This window comes from Protomyctophum bolini (assembly GCF_963924005.1).
Source record: "Protomyctophum bolini genome assembly, chromosome: 14".
NCBI lineage: Eukaryota > Metazoa > Chordata > Actinopteri > Myctophiformes > Myctophidae > Protomyctophum > Protomyctophum bolini.
The window spans coordinates 5,435,117-5,451,799 of record NC_137875.1 but is presented as its reverse complement, the minus strand read 5'-3'; the positions used below and the strand labels follow the sequence as shown (position 1 = coordinate 5,451,799).

General features: G+C 47.9%; 1 protein-coding gene across 7 annotated transcripts in view; it reads right to left on the bottom strand.

Moving 5' to 3' along the window:
• Nucleotides 1-16,683, bottom strand: part of mymx (myomixer) — a 62,890-nt gene that overhangs the window by 11,353 nt on the left and 34,854 nt on the right. For 6 of the 7 annotated variants that reach the window (XM_080782438.1, XM_080782443.1, XM_080782440.1 and 3 more), the window contains 8 exons: nt 16,411-16,620; nt 13,624-13,776; nt 11,418-11,638; nt 9,888-10,071; nt 8,175-8,399; nt 6,455-6,859; nt 5,903-6,025; nt 893-3,328 (listed from right to left, as the gene is read on the bottom strand). In XM_080782438.1, coding sequence (XP_080638564.1) covers nt 893-3,328; nt 5,903-6,025; nt 6,455-6,859; nt 8,175-8,399; nt 9,888-10,071; nt 11,418-11,638; nt 13,624-13,776; nt 16,411-16,620 — 3,957 coding nt within the window. The remainder of the gene's footprint in view (nt 1-892; nt 3,329-5,902; nt 6,026-6,454; nt 6,860-8,174; nt 8,400-9,887; nt 10,072-11,417; nt 11,639-13,623; nt 13,777-16,410; nt 16,621-16,683) is intronic. The other variant, XM_080782442.1, reaches the window with a different exon arrangement.

Genomic DNA, 16,683 nt, shown 5'->3' with positions numbered 1-16,683 from the left:
TGCGGGCCGCATTAAGAGAAGGTGGGGGCCGCATGTGGCCCCCCCGGGCCGCCAGTTGCCCACCCCTTGGTATAGACAAAAGCCTCTGACCCCAAATTCAGTCTAGATTAGAATATCACTGCAATTAACTGCGGTTACACATATTATTACAATGTACTCCCAGTGGTGGAAAGTAACTAAGTCCATTTACTTAAGTACTGTATACTTAAGTACCATTTTGTGGTATTTTTTTACTTCCAGTTTTCAGTACTTTTACTTCTACTCCACTACATCTCAGAGGCAAATATTGTACTTTTTTACTCCATCTGCTATTTTCAAAATCTTTTTTTATACATTTGAAAATAATGCATAATGAGTACTTTTACTTTTGGAACTTTCTTTCAGTACATTTTGATGCCAATACTTTTGCACTTTTTTGAATTTAGAATTCCAGACTTTTACTTTTACTTTTAGTATTTCTACATTGCACTATAGCCTATTGATACTTTTACTTAAGTAAAAAAATCGGAGTACTTTTTTCTACCACTGTGTACTATCATGAATCATGATATACTTACTATAAAAACGTCGCATGACAAGTGAGGGGGAATTAACCCATTCTGAACGGGAACCCATTCTGGTGTCAGCATGCATGTCATGCTTTAGCTATTGAAAAATAGCAGATCTGCAAGCTCATAGCGCGCCACCGAGTGGCGCGCTACGAGCTTGTAGGTCTGCTATTTTTGAAAAATCGAAGAACGACTGACATTTTTTTAGAATCTGATCTCGGGTCAGAATGGGTTAATCAGACCAGTGTGTGTCCAGTGGAAACCTCGTATGAATCTGATCTCAGGTCAGAATGGGTTAAAATATGGTGCGACATCAGACAGTGTATATCAAACGTAAACCTCACCTTCCAACAGCCTGCAGGCTTCTCCACCCCCTCCTCCTCCTCCTCTTCCTCCTCCTCTCTATATTGGTAAATGTATCTTTCAGTATCTTCGATGTTCGGCAGCTTCACGGGGTCGGACGCCGTCTCGTTCACCACAGAGGAAGAAGAAGAAGAAGGAGGAGGCTTGCAGTCGGGTTGGTCCGGGTCGGCGGTGGCGCTGTTGCAGGGAAAGGCCGCCCAGGACCTCCGGTCTCCCTTATTGGCCAGAAGAAGAAGAGGAGGAGGAGGAGGGTGCCGGTGGTCTTTATTTGGACTCTGCTCTTCTTTGTCCCGGGCCTGGAGCAGGTTCTGGACGGAGGACGGCAGCGTGAACTGGGCCACCAGCAGGTTGGGCGCCGAGGCCGTGATCAGGTTCCTGTAGAGCACCGTTCCTGTAGACGCTCCCGGGGAGGGAGCGTCGTTGGGCTGCTCTGGTCGCGTCGTTACAACCTCCTCCTCCTCCGGGTGGGGCTGATACATGATGTCGGAGCAGATGCTCTGCCTGTAGCTGTTGGTGCTTCGGTTCCAGATGTCCTCCAGCTCCTCCTCCACCTCCTCGAACTGCTGGTGGTCTGGGTGGACGACGGGCTCCGCTTCCACGCTGTTCGTCCTCGCCTTCGAGCGCTCCGCCACTATCCCCCCTACTTCCAGGGACACCAGCCTCCCGACCACTGCCCTGGGTTGGGGGTTGTCCACAGCCACGCACGGAGCCTCGGTGCAGGAGGACACCAGCCTCCCGACCACCGCCCTGGGCTGGGGGTTGTCCACGCCACACGGAGCCTCGGTGCAGGAGGACACCAGCCTCCCGACCACGGCCCTGGGTTGGGGGTTGTCCACGCCACACGGAGCCTCGGTGCAGGAGGACACCAGCCTCCCGACCACGGCCCTGGGTTGGGGGTTGTCCACGCCGCACGGAGCCTCGGTGCAGGAGGACACCAGCCTCCCGACCACCGCCCTGGGTTGGGGGTTGTCCACGCCGCACGGAGCCTCGGTGGAGGAGGACACCAGCCTCCCGGAGACCACTGCCCTGGGTTGGGGGTTGTCCACGGCCACACACAGAGCCTCGGTGCACAGCTTGAAGCTGCCAGAGCTGCTGGACACCCCGGAGTCCACGGAGTCCTCTCGAACGCTGATGCTCATTGTGGACTTGAGGTTGACCACCATGTGAGAGGCCTGTTGGCTCTGTGGACCCTGCAGTGCAGGCTGAGGGCCGGTGCTCTCCTCGTGTAGTCCAACGCCCTGGTGATACGGGTGTCCGTGGAGGTCTTTAACGAGTGTGTGTACACTGAGGCAGTCGTGATGATGTGTGTGTCTCTCAGTGCAACAGCGGGTTCGGGCCATGTGTAGAGGGCTGCCTCCACCGCTCTGCTCCCTCCCATCGTACTCTGCACGACAGTCCCACTCCTGATCTCTGTCCGCGTGCAAACTGACGACGCCTGGGCAGCTGAGCTCGGACAGGTCGTCGCCATGAGGCACGGCCTGGTCCTCGTCCTCCTCTAGGGAAGGAGGAGGTGTGGGCGAGCGGAGGAGCCCCGTGTCCACACCGCGAGGAGGCAGATCTCTCACCACGACCACCCGTTGGCCGTGTGATTCGGGAAGGCTTTTCGCCGCCACGTCGACGCTGACCGCCGCCGGGCTGCTCCGCGTGTCGGGAGGAGCAGGCGGACGGGTCCGTCTGAACGAACTCAACACCGACTGTCTCTGCTGGTCGGGATGAGTCTTGGCCTCCGGGTGAGCTATAGTGATGATGTCCTGGATGCTGGGGATCAGACTCACGTCCTTGGGCAGGTCGAAGCTCAGAACGGAGCCCAAGGAGAGCAGTCTGCAGTGGCTCCTCACCGGGCCCGTGGAGGGCCCGACGGACGGGTCCTCGGACACGGCGTACGGGCACTCCACATCAACGTCCTTCAGCAGTGGATTCCTCATATAAGCCGTGAGTTCTACTCCGCCCCCTGCAGCGGCCGCACTCGCCTCCGTGGCGTTCTTCTTCCTGCTCCGTCCCTCCTTGAGGGGCCACGTCCGCGTGTCGTACACCACCGGCTCGCAGGCGCAGTGTCGCGCCGCCGCCGCCGCTGCGTCGTCACCACACCCCTCCTCCACCCCCATGATCTTCTGTATGGAGTGTCGGCGAGCGTCTCGTTTCCACTTGCGCTTCTTGCCCATTCTCTTCAGGCTGCTGAAGATGGAACTGCTGCCGCTCCGTGGCCGCCCGCCCCAGGCGGCGGCGGGCGCCTCCTGGGGCGCGTGCGGCGGCGAGGAAGGAGGAGGCGAAGGAGGGGAGAACCAGGACAGAGAGGAGGAGGAGGCCGAGGCTGAGGACGCGGGGCGGGCCGTCTGCAGGCGGGGGAGCGTGATGCTCTCATATACGGGGGTCAGAGCCATAGTGTTGTTATCCGTCACGTGCAAATAGGTACTTACCTACAGAAAGGAGAGGAAAGAGGCATTAGTCCACGTGTGTGTGGGGGTGTGACATCTTATTTAAATTGAACGGCGAGAGCTTTATTGCAGATGCTTAAGCCCAGAGAGACTGCAGGCCCCAAGCCCAGAGAGACTGCAGACCCCAAGCCCAGAGAGACTGCAGACCCCAAGCCCAGAGAGACTGCAGACCCCAAGCCCAGAGAGACTGCAGACCCCAAGCCCAGAGAGACTGCAGACCCCAAGCCCAGAGAGACTGCAGGCCCCAAGCCCCTGCAGGTCTCAGTAAAAAACAAAGGCTCCTTGGTTTTCCTTCCACCATGTGCTACAGATGAATAATGACACAAGATCAGAAATGACTGCGACAATCTGCTACCTTCCAGTGACACACAATATGACACATCAGCTCTCGTTTCCTACGCAGGGTAAATCACACACAGGTCTAGAGAGCACACAATGTACAGGCTTTTCTTGGAAGACAAAAGAAAAAGTCACCGTCAGCGAAGTGAACGCACTACTAAAGAACACAAGAGACGAAAGCAATTAAAGGAACAGACACGGTTGCAATAGTAGTCGTTCTCTCTTTGCAGGACTTAATCAGAATCATGTGTGGTTGAACATGCCGTCATATGCAGCTGTAATGGCTTGACCTTTCAACTCTGTGACTAATCTCATGTTGCCGGGGCCAGCCCCAGACTATAAATCATTTAGGCCTGACGTCGACATTTTAAAAGAAAAGTCCTTCTAAATCCTGACAGTTTTCTTGAAATACCTCATGTTTCTATATGTCAGTGATAGTCAAAAATAGCAGACCTAGTATACAAGCTCGTAACGCGCCACTCGGTGGCGCGCTATATGAGCTTGTAGATCTGCTATTTTTCAATAGCTTAAATTATAACATAATAATGTTTAAAACACCAAAAAAAGGGGTTCCCGCCCAGAATGGGATAAATCATAGCATGCAGTCTGGGGGCCTGTCTTGAAAGTTCAGCAACAGTTCTCTTTGTCTAATGACCGAGGAGGCTGTGTTACAATGATCCAGGCCCCCGGCCCCCGGCCTGCTGCGCTGCCTGTGAGACATTTTTTGGGAGAGCGCTGCAACTTTCACGGGAAGTAAAGCGTTGAGGTCACATCATGGGAGAGAGAGACACAAACAACAGCCGCCTTACATCAGGCAGGGCCCCGCAGCAGAATGACACCAGAAGAGAGAGAGAGAGAGAGAGCTTCTGTCCATGTTCACAGCAGGCACACTGTTCACAGCAGGCAGACTGTGCCTTAAGATGTCGTCACTACCTTTCAATTTGAAACGCTTCTGTCTCCTCTTAACCACTCCAGCCCTATATATATATATATATAATATATACTTCATGGTACAATAGCGAGAGGAGCCAATCTATGAGCTCATAATGTGTTGCATTGTACTGTACATCAGCTAGTTTTTTTTTCAAACTTTCAAAAAGTGAAATCATAACAGTTAACTCACTCAGTAGTGATTCCAGGTTGAATGTGGCCTACAGGTCGAAGGTCAAGGTTGCAATGTTGGGGTCGAAAGTAATGTAATCTTTAGGGGGAAAATTCTTCTAAGTACGTTTACATGAAGACAATGTTGAAAGTACAATATTAACTCAAGAAATGTCATTCCAGAGTATGGGCTTCAGAATAACTCTTAACAAGTCCAACATATACAACCATAACATGTTCAGTGCCATTACCTCTCTTTTGAAGGGGAGTTTTATTAGCTTTTACATGGGTTATAGCCCATGTTTTTTTGAAATTTTGAAAAAAAAAGTTATCCTCGTTTCTCATCATTTTGGACCATGGGCTATAGCCCATATCGTACGGCATACTATAGCACGCCGTTTTTCATCATTTTGGAGGATTTGAAAAAAATGAAAAAATAAAAAAACGATGGGTTATAGCCCATGTTTTTTTGAAATTTTGAAAAAAAAAGTTATCCTCGTTTCTCATCATTTTGGACCATGGGCTATAGCCCATATCGTACGGCATACTATAGCACGCCGTTTTTCATCATTTTGGAGGATTTGAAAAAAATGAAAAAATAAAAAAACGATGGGTTATAGCCCATGTTTTTTGAAATTTTGGAAAAAAAAGTTAGCCTCGTTTCTCATCATTTTGGACCATTGGCTATAGCCCATATCGTATGTCATACTATAGCACGCCGTTTTTCATCATTTTTGACGATTTGACAAAAATGAAAAAATGAAAAAAACGATGGGTTATAGCCCATGTTTTTTGAAATTTTGAAAAAAAAGTTATCCTCGTTTCTCATCATTTTGGACCGTGGGCTATAGCCCATATCGTACGGCATACTATAGCACGCCATTTTTCATCATTTTTGACGATTTGACAAAAATGACTGTCTGGATGTAGAAGACATTTTTAGAATCTGATCTCAGGTCAGAATGGCCTAGTGGCAGGAGTTAGTAAAGCATGCCCCCCCACCCCCCTCCCCACCCCACCCCACACTGCAAACCCCCCCTCCCCACCCAGCATGCAACTCATCACTCTATACTAGATGCAGCATGCAGAACCATAACTCACGCCACACAACGTTACCTCGTCTGTACTCTGCCGATAAATCTTTCTCTTTCGCTTTAAACTACCCAAAGTATTTTCCAAAAGCCCCTGGCAGCGCCTCCAAAAGCTTTTACAGGCAGAAGATTGAGACACAGTGGTGGGCTAAAGGGGAAGAAGAAAAGAGGGGGAAAGAGGCAGAAATGAAGGGCCAGGACAGTGGGAAATGCAACGAGGCTAAAGCAAAGGGAGAGAGGCTTATGGTCACTGCGGAAAAGGAGCAGTTAAAAAAAATAAGTTATTCTGTTTGCCATTCCATCAGGAACGACAAGCAAAGATGGATAGATGTCTCTTTCAGTCCAAAAAATTATATTTTTCGTTTCCTGAAAAAATATTAAAAGATTATAAAGTTATGAGGTTTCCTCCTGACAGCAGAGATATATTGGCTATAGTGTATATAGCAGATCTTCAAGCTCACACATTGTGAGTCGTGACATCAGATTGCATGCTTGTAGAGCTGCTATTTTCACTTATTTTGGGAAACATTAAATTAAACACACAAAGGTTTTATTTCATAAAAGGTGCATCCCTCACCCTGTGGAGCGGTTCAGAGCTCTCCTCCATCATGGAGGGAGGGGACTCTAACACCTCCACGCGGCTGTCCCCAGTGTGTCCGAAGCTGAGGATGAGGTTGACCGTGCCCCCCAACGCAGACCCACTGGGGTCTTTGAGGAGCAGCACGGGGGGCTTATTACTGCAGGGTGACTCTGAAGAGGAGGTGGTGGCGGCGTCACCTCCTCCTCCCCCCCGCGGGCCGATGCTGTTCATGACCTCGTAGCCGGCGTCCGCGGGCTCGTCACCCTGCTGCTGCTCGGCCAGCGTGGCGGTGGGTGGTGGCGGTCGGCTGTCCGCTGGCGTGCTTTGTGCGTCTACGACGTTGGCACTCGGTACCAGGAGGGACGGGTGGGGTCGGCACGGCTCTGGGTCAGGAGTTGAACTCTGCAGTGACGAAGGAGAGAAGGGAGAGGTTTTTATTATACTTATTTAATCGCACCTCAACACTGGGTGCCTTATTGGCCAATAAGGCAATTATGGAAGGAGGTACAGTAGGGCCCTCACACCATTCTGTTGGTAAAGAATTACTTTATTGAGTTAAACGACAACGTTTCTGTCAGGATCTGCCTTCGGTGTGTTGTGTTGTGTTTGGTGTTCCTGAATCTTATTTTGAAGTGATGCTTTTGTGTTTCCTGTCCCCCTTTGTAGTATAGTTTCCTGCCTTGCCTCACCTTCCCTGATTTTTGGTTCGTTGTTTCACCTGTGTCTTGTTTTCCCTCAGCCAATCCTTGTGATGAATTGATTTGAGTTCACCTGTGTCCTGTGCCTATTTAAGCCCTGTGTTTGGTTGTGTTCTCTGTTGGATTATTGTATTGAATTTGTCACCTGAGTTCCAAGACTGTCTTATGTTTGCTAGTGTTGCGCTATACTGCAGGTCTTAGTTTCAATGAAGACTGATAAGATCCCGACTTCCTTGCATTTGGGTCCTGCTTGAAAACCACCCCTGACAGTTTCGATCTTGACAGGTCAGTAAATGAACATTGACTTTACAATATAAAGTGGGGTTCCAGATATAGAAATGCCATTAAATGGCGGTCCGTAGACTAACTCATGTCAAACTGGGGGTCCTTGAAATGAAACGGGTTGAGAATCACTGCTATAGAGCCGTAAATATCTTCTCTTATGAGGGGTCTTTTCAAATGGGGGGGGGGTCCGTGGGGCTAATTAGTGTCAATTTGGGGGTCCTTGGCATGAAAAGGTTTGGGAACCACTGGTCTACTATAGAGAGTATGCACAGGCATGATTTTCCCATCAGGACACGCCCCCCTCATCTAGACTGAGTGTCAAACTCAAAACATTGAGCAGCATGGAGTGTTGGAGTTTGGAAGCGCTTGTTGGAAATCACTCAACCGTCCTGCCGTACCACCTGTTTCTAAATGTCTGAATGTCACATAAAGCAGGAGGCAGCAAAATGTTATTGAAAACAAGCACTTCCAAACTCTCTGACACTCTGAAAAGTAATCAAATGCAGGACATTTCTTGACAGAAAGTACAGCTCATAACGTTTCTATGGTGGATTTCTTATGAAACAAAAACTGATAATTCATGCTTTTCATACTGCTGCAATGTTGGTGAGTTTAACATTGTTTACCTGCTGTGTGTGTGTTGTGGCGTGCACTGCAGACCGTGCACCTTTGAGTAGTGCTGTGTGTGTTGTGGTGTGCACTGCCGACCGTGCACCCTCTGAGTAGATGTATACCTGCTGTGTGTGTGGTGGCGTGCCGACCGTGGCCTCTGAGTAGATGTTGTCATGGTGGTGTGAGCTGCAGGGCTCCTCTGAGTAGATGTTGTCGTGGTGGTGTGAGCTGCAGGGCTCCCCGGTCCCGCCTCTCTTCACCTTGAGAAGCCACTGTTGTTTCTGAGCCCTCCAGTGCACCGAGATCCATGCCAGCATGCTCCTCAGCTCCTCCATTCGCTCTCGGACCTGCAGGAGAAAGAATGTGTGGAGAGAGAGAGAGCAATGTCAGGCAGGGGACGTGCAGAGAGTGCCAGCGGCTGAAATCCCGTAAAGAGGGCACTTTTGGTCTAAAATAGCTGATCGACAAGCTCTCAACTCGTCGCTCGCTGCGACGCATTGTGAGCTTGTAGATCAGCTATTTTCGGGGAGCAACCCAGCACTCTTTATCTACTGGAGATGCGGTGTAACGACATGGATTTAGAAACACATTTGTTCAACTCAAAATGCTGCGTTCAAGTTCAGGAGACTTTCGGGGGGAAAAAAAGCAATTCTCCTGAATGCTGCCTTCCAGTATATGGCATGGAAAGGAGAGGAGAGGAGGGCATTTGCATTTCTTTCACCATATAGTAAATGCTGCATTCGTGGTCTGGAGGAAAGGGCAGTTGTTTTACAGACGGGTAAAAGGGCAGGGGCTGAAGCCCCCTTTGATGTCTGTGTGCACGGAGAATGTGGAGAGAGCATGTCAGGGTTTGACTGATGATGGGGCCTGTTCTACTGCTGTGTTGGTTTACTGTAGTCCAGTTCTACTGCAGTGTTGATTTACTGTAGTCCAGTGTTACTGTAGTCCAGTTCTACTGCTGTGTTGATTTACTGTAGTCCAGTGTTACTGTACAGTGAAGAGGGAAGGAAAGAGAGGGTGGCAGGCGGGCGGTAATCCTTTATACATTATGTCATCTTATCGTTACTGTCGGGTTGGAAGCCTTGTATGTCCATTTTAGAACCTGTATTCTACGTCTAATAGATCAAAATGTAATTATTTAGTCATACATTTTTTACATTTTTTAACACCTGGTATTGCTATTTTGATCATGTTAGGTAAAACAAATCCCCAAAACCTGAACAAAAATATTGTCTCTGCTTTTGGGGGCGACAAATAATAAAATAGGGCATTCGTTTATGACAAAACTATGGAGATACACCGGCAATATTGTTTTTGGTATTAGTCACTGTATACTGCATAATACATGAAATTAGTTCTCTAACATTACCCCTCCTATTTATTAGGAGCAGCAGGTGCTATTAATACTGCGCCCGAGGCAGACATCGTGTTCTTAAAAAAAGTTGATGTGCTTGTTTTTGATTGATTGATTGATATAGGGCGACTGTGGCTCAAGAGGTAGAGCAGGTCGTCCAATGATCCATGGGTCGGCGGTTCGAATCCCGGCTCCTCCTCCTCCTGTCTACATGTCGAAGTGTCCTTGAGCAAGATTCTAAACCCCAAATTTCTCCCAATGTGCTGGTTAGTACCTTGCATGGCTTCCGCCGAAATCGGTGTATGAATGTGTGTGTGTGAATGGGTGAATGTAATGCCTTGGATAAAGGCGCTATATAAATGCACCATTTACCATTTTACCGTTTTATATTTTTCAAACATAATAATAGCACAAAAGTGCTTGTAAAATAATTGAATCCAGATCAACTTGTGAACCATATAAGGTCGTAGAACCTCCTCACCATCTCAGCCAGGTGGTGCTCGGTGTCTAGCAGGTCTCTCCCCGCGGCCGCCAGCTCCTCAAACTCCACCATCCGCTGCTCGATCTGCAGGTCCAGCTTCGCCGCGAGCGACTCCTGTCCGTCTTTCCCCAGATGCAGAGCGGTGTCGGAGAATATGCACGCTCGGGTGTCTTCTGTCCACGAGCTGGGGGAGGCGGAGGGAGGAGGGAGAGGAGGAGGGAGGGGTGGTTTAGCACCGGGAGAGAAGAGAGTTATGAGGAGCAGATCCAAAGCGTATGTATACACTAACCCATTCTGACCTGAGATCAGATTCATACGAGGTTTCCACTGGACACACACTGGTCTGATTAACCCATTCTGACCTGAGATCAGATTCTAAAAATGTCAGTCGTTCTTCGATTTTTCAAAAATAGCAGACCTACAAGCTCGTAGCGCGCCACTCGGTGGCGCGATATGAGCTTGTAGATCTGCTATTTTTCAATAGCTAAAGCATAACATGATGCCAACACCAAAATGGGTGCCCGGTCAGAATGGGCTAAACATGAGACTAACCAGAGTGCACAGACACTCATTGGTCTTGTCACACAGGGCCTGACCCAGGAAACTAACACTGACCTCCTCAGCACAGCTACAAAAATGACATACTGTATGTCACCGTAGGGACGCCGTGGGCTGCACAGCAAGAACATCCTGTTCTTAACGCATTTTGGACCGAGGCCGATAAAAGAAACGCTTCTAAATTTTTCTGAAAAACCCATGTTTCTATATATCAGTGGTGCTCAACCTTTTTCATGCCAGAATTATCTATTGGGCCACAGATCCCCATCTCAAAATATGTTGTTCCAGGGACCCCCCCAGAAGCAAATATTTTAGTTAAAATGTTTGCTCTGAAATATATATTCATAGATTTGTGCCGCATTTTTACGATTTTTTTGTAGATCTGCTATTTTTCAATAAATTACAACATAATGTTTAAAATACTAAAAGGGGTTCCCGGCCAAAATGGGTTAATACATCACAGGTTCCCAAACTTGTTCAGGTCGAGACCCAAAAGAGAGATTACGGTATAGATTTTTCCCGCAGGACCCGAACTCGTGAAAATAGCAGATCTACAAAACGCACGGCTATTTTCACTATACTTCTTAATTATAATTTTTGTTTTATTCATGTTTTTTTTTAAATGTAATCCTTTTTCTAAGAAGAAAAACAAAACAATACGTGTTGTATCCTGCCTTTTTTTCCATCTTTCTAATTATTTGATCGGCCCAAAACATTGAGGTTTATTGTCATGATTTGTCACAACTCGAGTTGGATTTGTCCGCGGCGTAAACATCTTTAAATAAATACTTAAGTCTAAGATGAAAATGAACGGGGAATTATTTTCCGGGGTCTCTCGAGTGCGGTGCTCTATAGTCTGTCGAAACTAAAGCCTCATGTGCAACTCTATCCTTTCTAACTCTATATGGGTCATCCTCCCCGTATACTTACATCATGGCGAGGTAGCTCCTGAAGAAGTCTTTCTATACTTACATCATGGCGAGGTAGCTCCTGAAGAAGTCCTGCAGCTGAAGGAACTCCCTCAGCCTCCCTCTGTTCTCCACCATGCTCCTGCCCTGGCCCTCCGTCCAGGCCGGCAGCGTGGCCCGTATCTTTGCCCCCAGAGCGCTCAGCCTCTCTGGGCACAGCTCCTCCAAGCGGGAGGCCAGACGCTCCGTCTCCTTCACCTCCTCGCCCATGGCCTCGTAGTCCATCTGAGGAGAACCGTCACGATGTAAAGTAAATGTTAAATGGTGCATTTATATAGTGCCTTTATCCAAGGCGAACTGGCAACCTTGCGGTTACCATCCCTGCAGCCACTCTACCCCTGAGTCACTGCCGAGTATTATACTAGTATTAAAACGTCTGTACATAAAAGATGGAGTCCTGTTCTGCCTCTACTGTCGAGGTAGCAGGCTTTCGGAATCTTGAGTAACCCATACACTTCTCTTCAGACCTTCTGGTGTACCCATACACCTTCCTCCATCTCCAGTATGTCTGTTCCCAGTATTGTTTACCTCCCATTGTTGCCGTCGCTCTGTCGTTTTTGTCTCGCTGTATACCTGTATTTTTTGTTGTTTTGTTTTCTTTGTTTGTGAGTACTTGTAAATGTATGTGAAGTTGTTTGTGTGTATGAGTGTAACACTTATATATCCTGTGAAAGTATGCAGCTGAGGTCGTGAAAAAAAAGAAAAAAAAAAGATCAGTTGTAAGAAAAATGTATACTTGTAATTCTGTGAAGTTGCCTAAACTGAAATAAAAACAAAGTTCAAAAAAAAAAAAAAAACGTCTGTACATTTACTTCTACTCCACTACATGTCAGAGGCGAATATTGTACTTTTACTCCACTACAATTATTTGAAAACTTTAGTTACTTTGTAAATTTTATTATTTTACAAAGTAGCCGATCCACAAGCTCACAATGCGACGCATTGCGAGTTTGTAGATGCTGCTATTTTCTAAAAAAAAATATTTTTAGACATTTGAAAACAGTTTGTACTTTTGGTACTTTAGGTACATTTTACGTTTGTACTTTTACTCAAGTAAATGTATTCCGGACTTTTACTTCTATATTGCAGCATTGATACTTTTACTTGTACTAAAGTATACCTTTTCCACCTCTGCAAAATATGAACCTATCATCTCGTCATCCCAGGGAATGGGATCAGTCAGATATACGTAGGATCCCTAAACCATGACTTCATCCCCGCCACTTTATACATAATGTTCATTGTAGACAGACACCCATATGGTCTGCATATGGCTCCACAATCTATAGCCAGCAAGCAATCTTGGCTGTTTCTCTCTCTCTCTCTCTCTTCCATGATTTGACGAGGCAGTAATTAATAGCGTTAAGCAAAAAGTGCCTCAATGGGAGCCATGCTTTATAATGTTTCTCAGCTACGGTTAGCCTCGGGAACACAGAGTATAGCCGAGCGGATGCCTCTCTTCTGACGACACACTTATTTCAGAACGGGGAGAGATTAGGTCATTTCTGTTCTTCAATGGTATCGCGGCCAGACAGCTGTGTGTGCGTGTGTGCGTGCGATAAACACAACGCTGCCCAAAGATGACTCACACAACTCCTAAGCCCCTAAACCTAGAGACATATACAACACACACACACACACACACACACCCCACCGAATAGGACCTTTGTAATGCACGCACTCACGCACGCACGAGTACACACAGTTAACACTCACAGTGAGCAGTGACTCACACACACATAAACAAATATCCTTGGTGAATAATAAACATTTGCACGCTGTGTGTGCGTGCGTGTGGGCATGCGTGTGTGTGTGTGTGCACTGTGCACGGTGCACAGTTTATATCATAAATTAAACAGCGCACAAAGCTGGGGTCTGGCCCGGGCCCTCTCCATCCTCGCTGTGGATGTGAGAAACTTTGGCACAACAGGAAACAGACTGTGGAACAATGTGTTAGAGGAGAGAGCACAGGGGGTGGGGGGGCAGAGGGGGGGGGGGGGGCAGGGGGGGCTTCCCCTAACACCAGGGGGGCTTCTGCCCACAACACGGCCGGTAAATACGGCATCGTATTAACACCGCTGTGTGTATCGTTTAAATGTTTATATATATACGGCATTGTTGTGATCACACGATGTGTGGCTGCATCATGTGGAGTTTTCCTCAGCCCTCCCTCCCTCCCCCCCTCCCTCCCTCCCCTCCCCTCCCCTCACCTCCAGGCGGTCCTGCCGCTCCTGCAGGTCTCCCAGGCCGTAGCGGTCCGGTTCACACTTGACGGCCATGTCCGTCTCCCGCTCCAGGATGTCGGCGCTCAGCGCCTTGCTGCGGAGCGCGCTCTCCTCCACGCGCGCCGCCAGGCTGGTGTGCTGCGTTGATGGGGCCACAGGAGTAGAGCCATGAGACAGGGGACAGAGGGGACAGACAGGGGACAGGGGCAGAGTCATGAGACAGGGGACAGGGGCAGAGTCATGAGACAGGGGACGTGCAGAGAGTGTTAGAGAGAGGCATGGGGGCTGAAAGAGCTATAGGGCACTTTTGGACAAAAAATAATAGCGAAAACATCAGATCTACAAGCTCACAAGAGCTTGTAGATCAGCTATTTTCGGAGCGTAACCCAGCCAGAGGCGTATCTATACAATAAGGCGAGGGCAGGTCGTCCGCCTGGCCAAAATCGATACAATGAGAAAAAATCACACCTGTGTGAACTGAGTGGTGTAACTCCCCTCTCCCCCCACCTCTCTCCCTCTCTCTGTTTCTGGCACAACAGCGCCCCTACTGGTACTCATAGTCATATACTGGTGCTCATTAACCAACACAGACACACATAGGTGAACACAGGCATATGTGAACACGGACATTGCTGTTCCTTGGAGTGGTTGCACCACTCAAAAAGAGAGGACAAAAACAAGTCCTGAGAACTATTAGTGGACAGCTGATTGGCCGTTGTGGTAGAGAGCGACCCTCAATCACCCATTGGAATGTAAATGCATGCCTTTCAGCCTTTGTATTCTGTATATCTCTTTGTATCCTACTGTCTGGCAGGTATATCTCTTTGTATCCTACTGTCTGGCAGGTATATCTCTTTGTGTCCTACTGTCTGGCAGGTATATCTCTTTGTATCCTACTGTCTGGCAGGTATATCTCTTTGTATCCTACTGTCTGGCAGGTATATCTCTTTGTGTCCTACTGTCTGGCAGGTATATCTCTTTGTATCCTACTGTCTGGCAGGTATATCTCTGTATCCTACTGTCTGGCAGGTATATCTCTTTGTATCCTACTGTCTGGCAGGTATATCTCTTTGTGTCCTACTGTCTGGCAGGTATATCTCTTTGTGTCCTACTGTCTGGCAGGTATATCTCTTTGTGTCCTACTGTCTGGCAGGTATATCTCTTTGTATCCTACTGTCTGGCAGGTATATCTCTTTGTATCCTACTGTCTGGCAGGTATATCTCTTTGTATCCTACTGTCTGGCAGGTATATCTCTTTGTATCCTACTGTCTGACCGGTATATCTCTTTGTATCCTACTGTCTGGCAGGTATATCTCTTTGTGTCCTACTGTCTGGCAGGTATATCTCTGTATCCTACTGTCTGGCAGGTATATCTCTGTATCCTACTGTCTGGCAGGTATATTCTTTGAAAACCTTTTAGTGCTATACTGATTGTGCGCTGGGAGACGACAATTAACACATCTTGCCTGCCCAAAATGTAATTCCTGGAAACGCCACTGAACCCAGCACTCTGTAAGCTAGTGGAGATACGGTGTAATGGATTTCTAAACAAATGTGTTCAACGAAAAATACTGTGTTCAAGTTCAGGAGACTTCGAGGAAAAAAAACAATTCTCCTGAATTCTGCCTTCCAGGCATGGCATGGAAAAGAGAGGAGAGGAGAGGAGTGGCATTTGGCATCTCTTTCACCATGTAGTAAATGCTGCATTCGTGGTCTGGAGAGGACAGTACAGTACAGTACAGTACAGTACAGTACAGTACAGTACAGTACAGCACAGCACCATTCACTTCAGACGGGTCTGATTTTAATACTCGTCACTGGTTATCCCCTAGTCTACATGGACAAGCATCTTCATGGATATTTTGACATGCATAATGTCTCTTTTAGCCCCAAAAAGAAATCAAATAAAAATACAAATAAAAACACCACATATTGTATAGGGAGTGGTGGCTCGTTTGGGGTCTATTAAAGCCAGCATGCAGCCAGAGACAAAAGAAAAGCAGATGTTGGTTTGTGCAGCCATGGGCCAGCCAGCTGTTCATGACAAAAAGGAGGAACTTAATGTATTGGAATCTTGGACGTTACTGAACTTCATGTATAAGATCATTGTAACGAAACCTTATACTGACCATCTATCTATGTGATGAACTTTGGGTCTTTGTGGTCGGTTACATCACTGGTTCACAAACCTTTTCATGTCAAGGACCCCCAAAATGACACTAATTAGCCCGCGGACCCCCATTTGAATAGATATGCCATAAGAGAAGATTTTTACGGCTTTAACAGTGATTTTCAACGTTTTTAACTCAAAAAACTTTGCTTCTGGGGGGTCCCTGGAAGAACATATTTTCAGATGGGGATTACATTTATATTTTTGGGGGTCCTTGACATGAAAATGTATGAGAACGACTGACATAGAAACGTGGTGTTTTTCAGAAAACTGTCATGATTTAGAAGACATCATTTGTAGAATATTTTCTCTAAGTCTAAATGGTATCAGATCATGTGTGTGGTGTGGTGTGGTGTGGTGTACCTTGCTCAGTAGTTTGTGAATGGCCAGGTCGTGTAGTGTGTAGGGTGTAGTGTGTAGTGTACTTTGCTCAGTAGTTCGTGAATGGCCAGGTCGTGGCTCTGTAGTGTAGTGTGGTGCGGTGCGGTGTGGTGTGGTTTGGTGTGTATATACCTTTCTCAGTAGTTCGTGAATGGCCAGGTCGTGTCTCTGTAGTGTAGTGTGGTGTGGTGCGGTGTGGCGTGGTGTGGTGTGTATATACCTTTCTCAGTAGCTGGTGGATGGCCAGGTCGTGGCTCTGTGAGCGGCCTCTCTCTCTCACCGTGTCGTTGAGCATCTCCACGGCCTCCCTCAGCTCCTCCACAGGGGGGTCTCCCATGCTCTCCATCAGGGGCTCGCCACCCCCACCCCCACCGCCACTACTGGGGAGTCCCAGCAAGGTGGGGGTCGAGGTGATGTCACTGTGGAGAGGCTGTAATGCACACACACGTTCGTTAAGAAATAGCATGACACTCAGCCCAGAAGTTGCATTTTG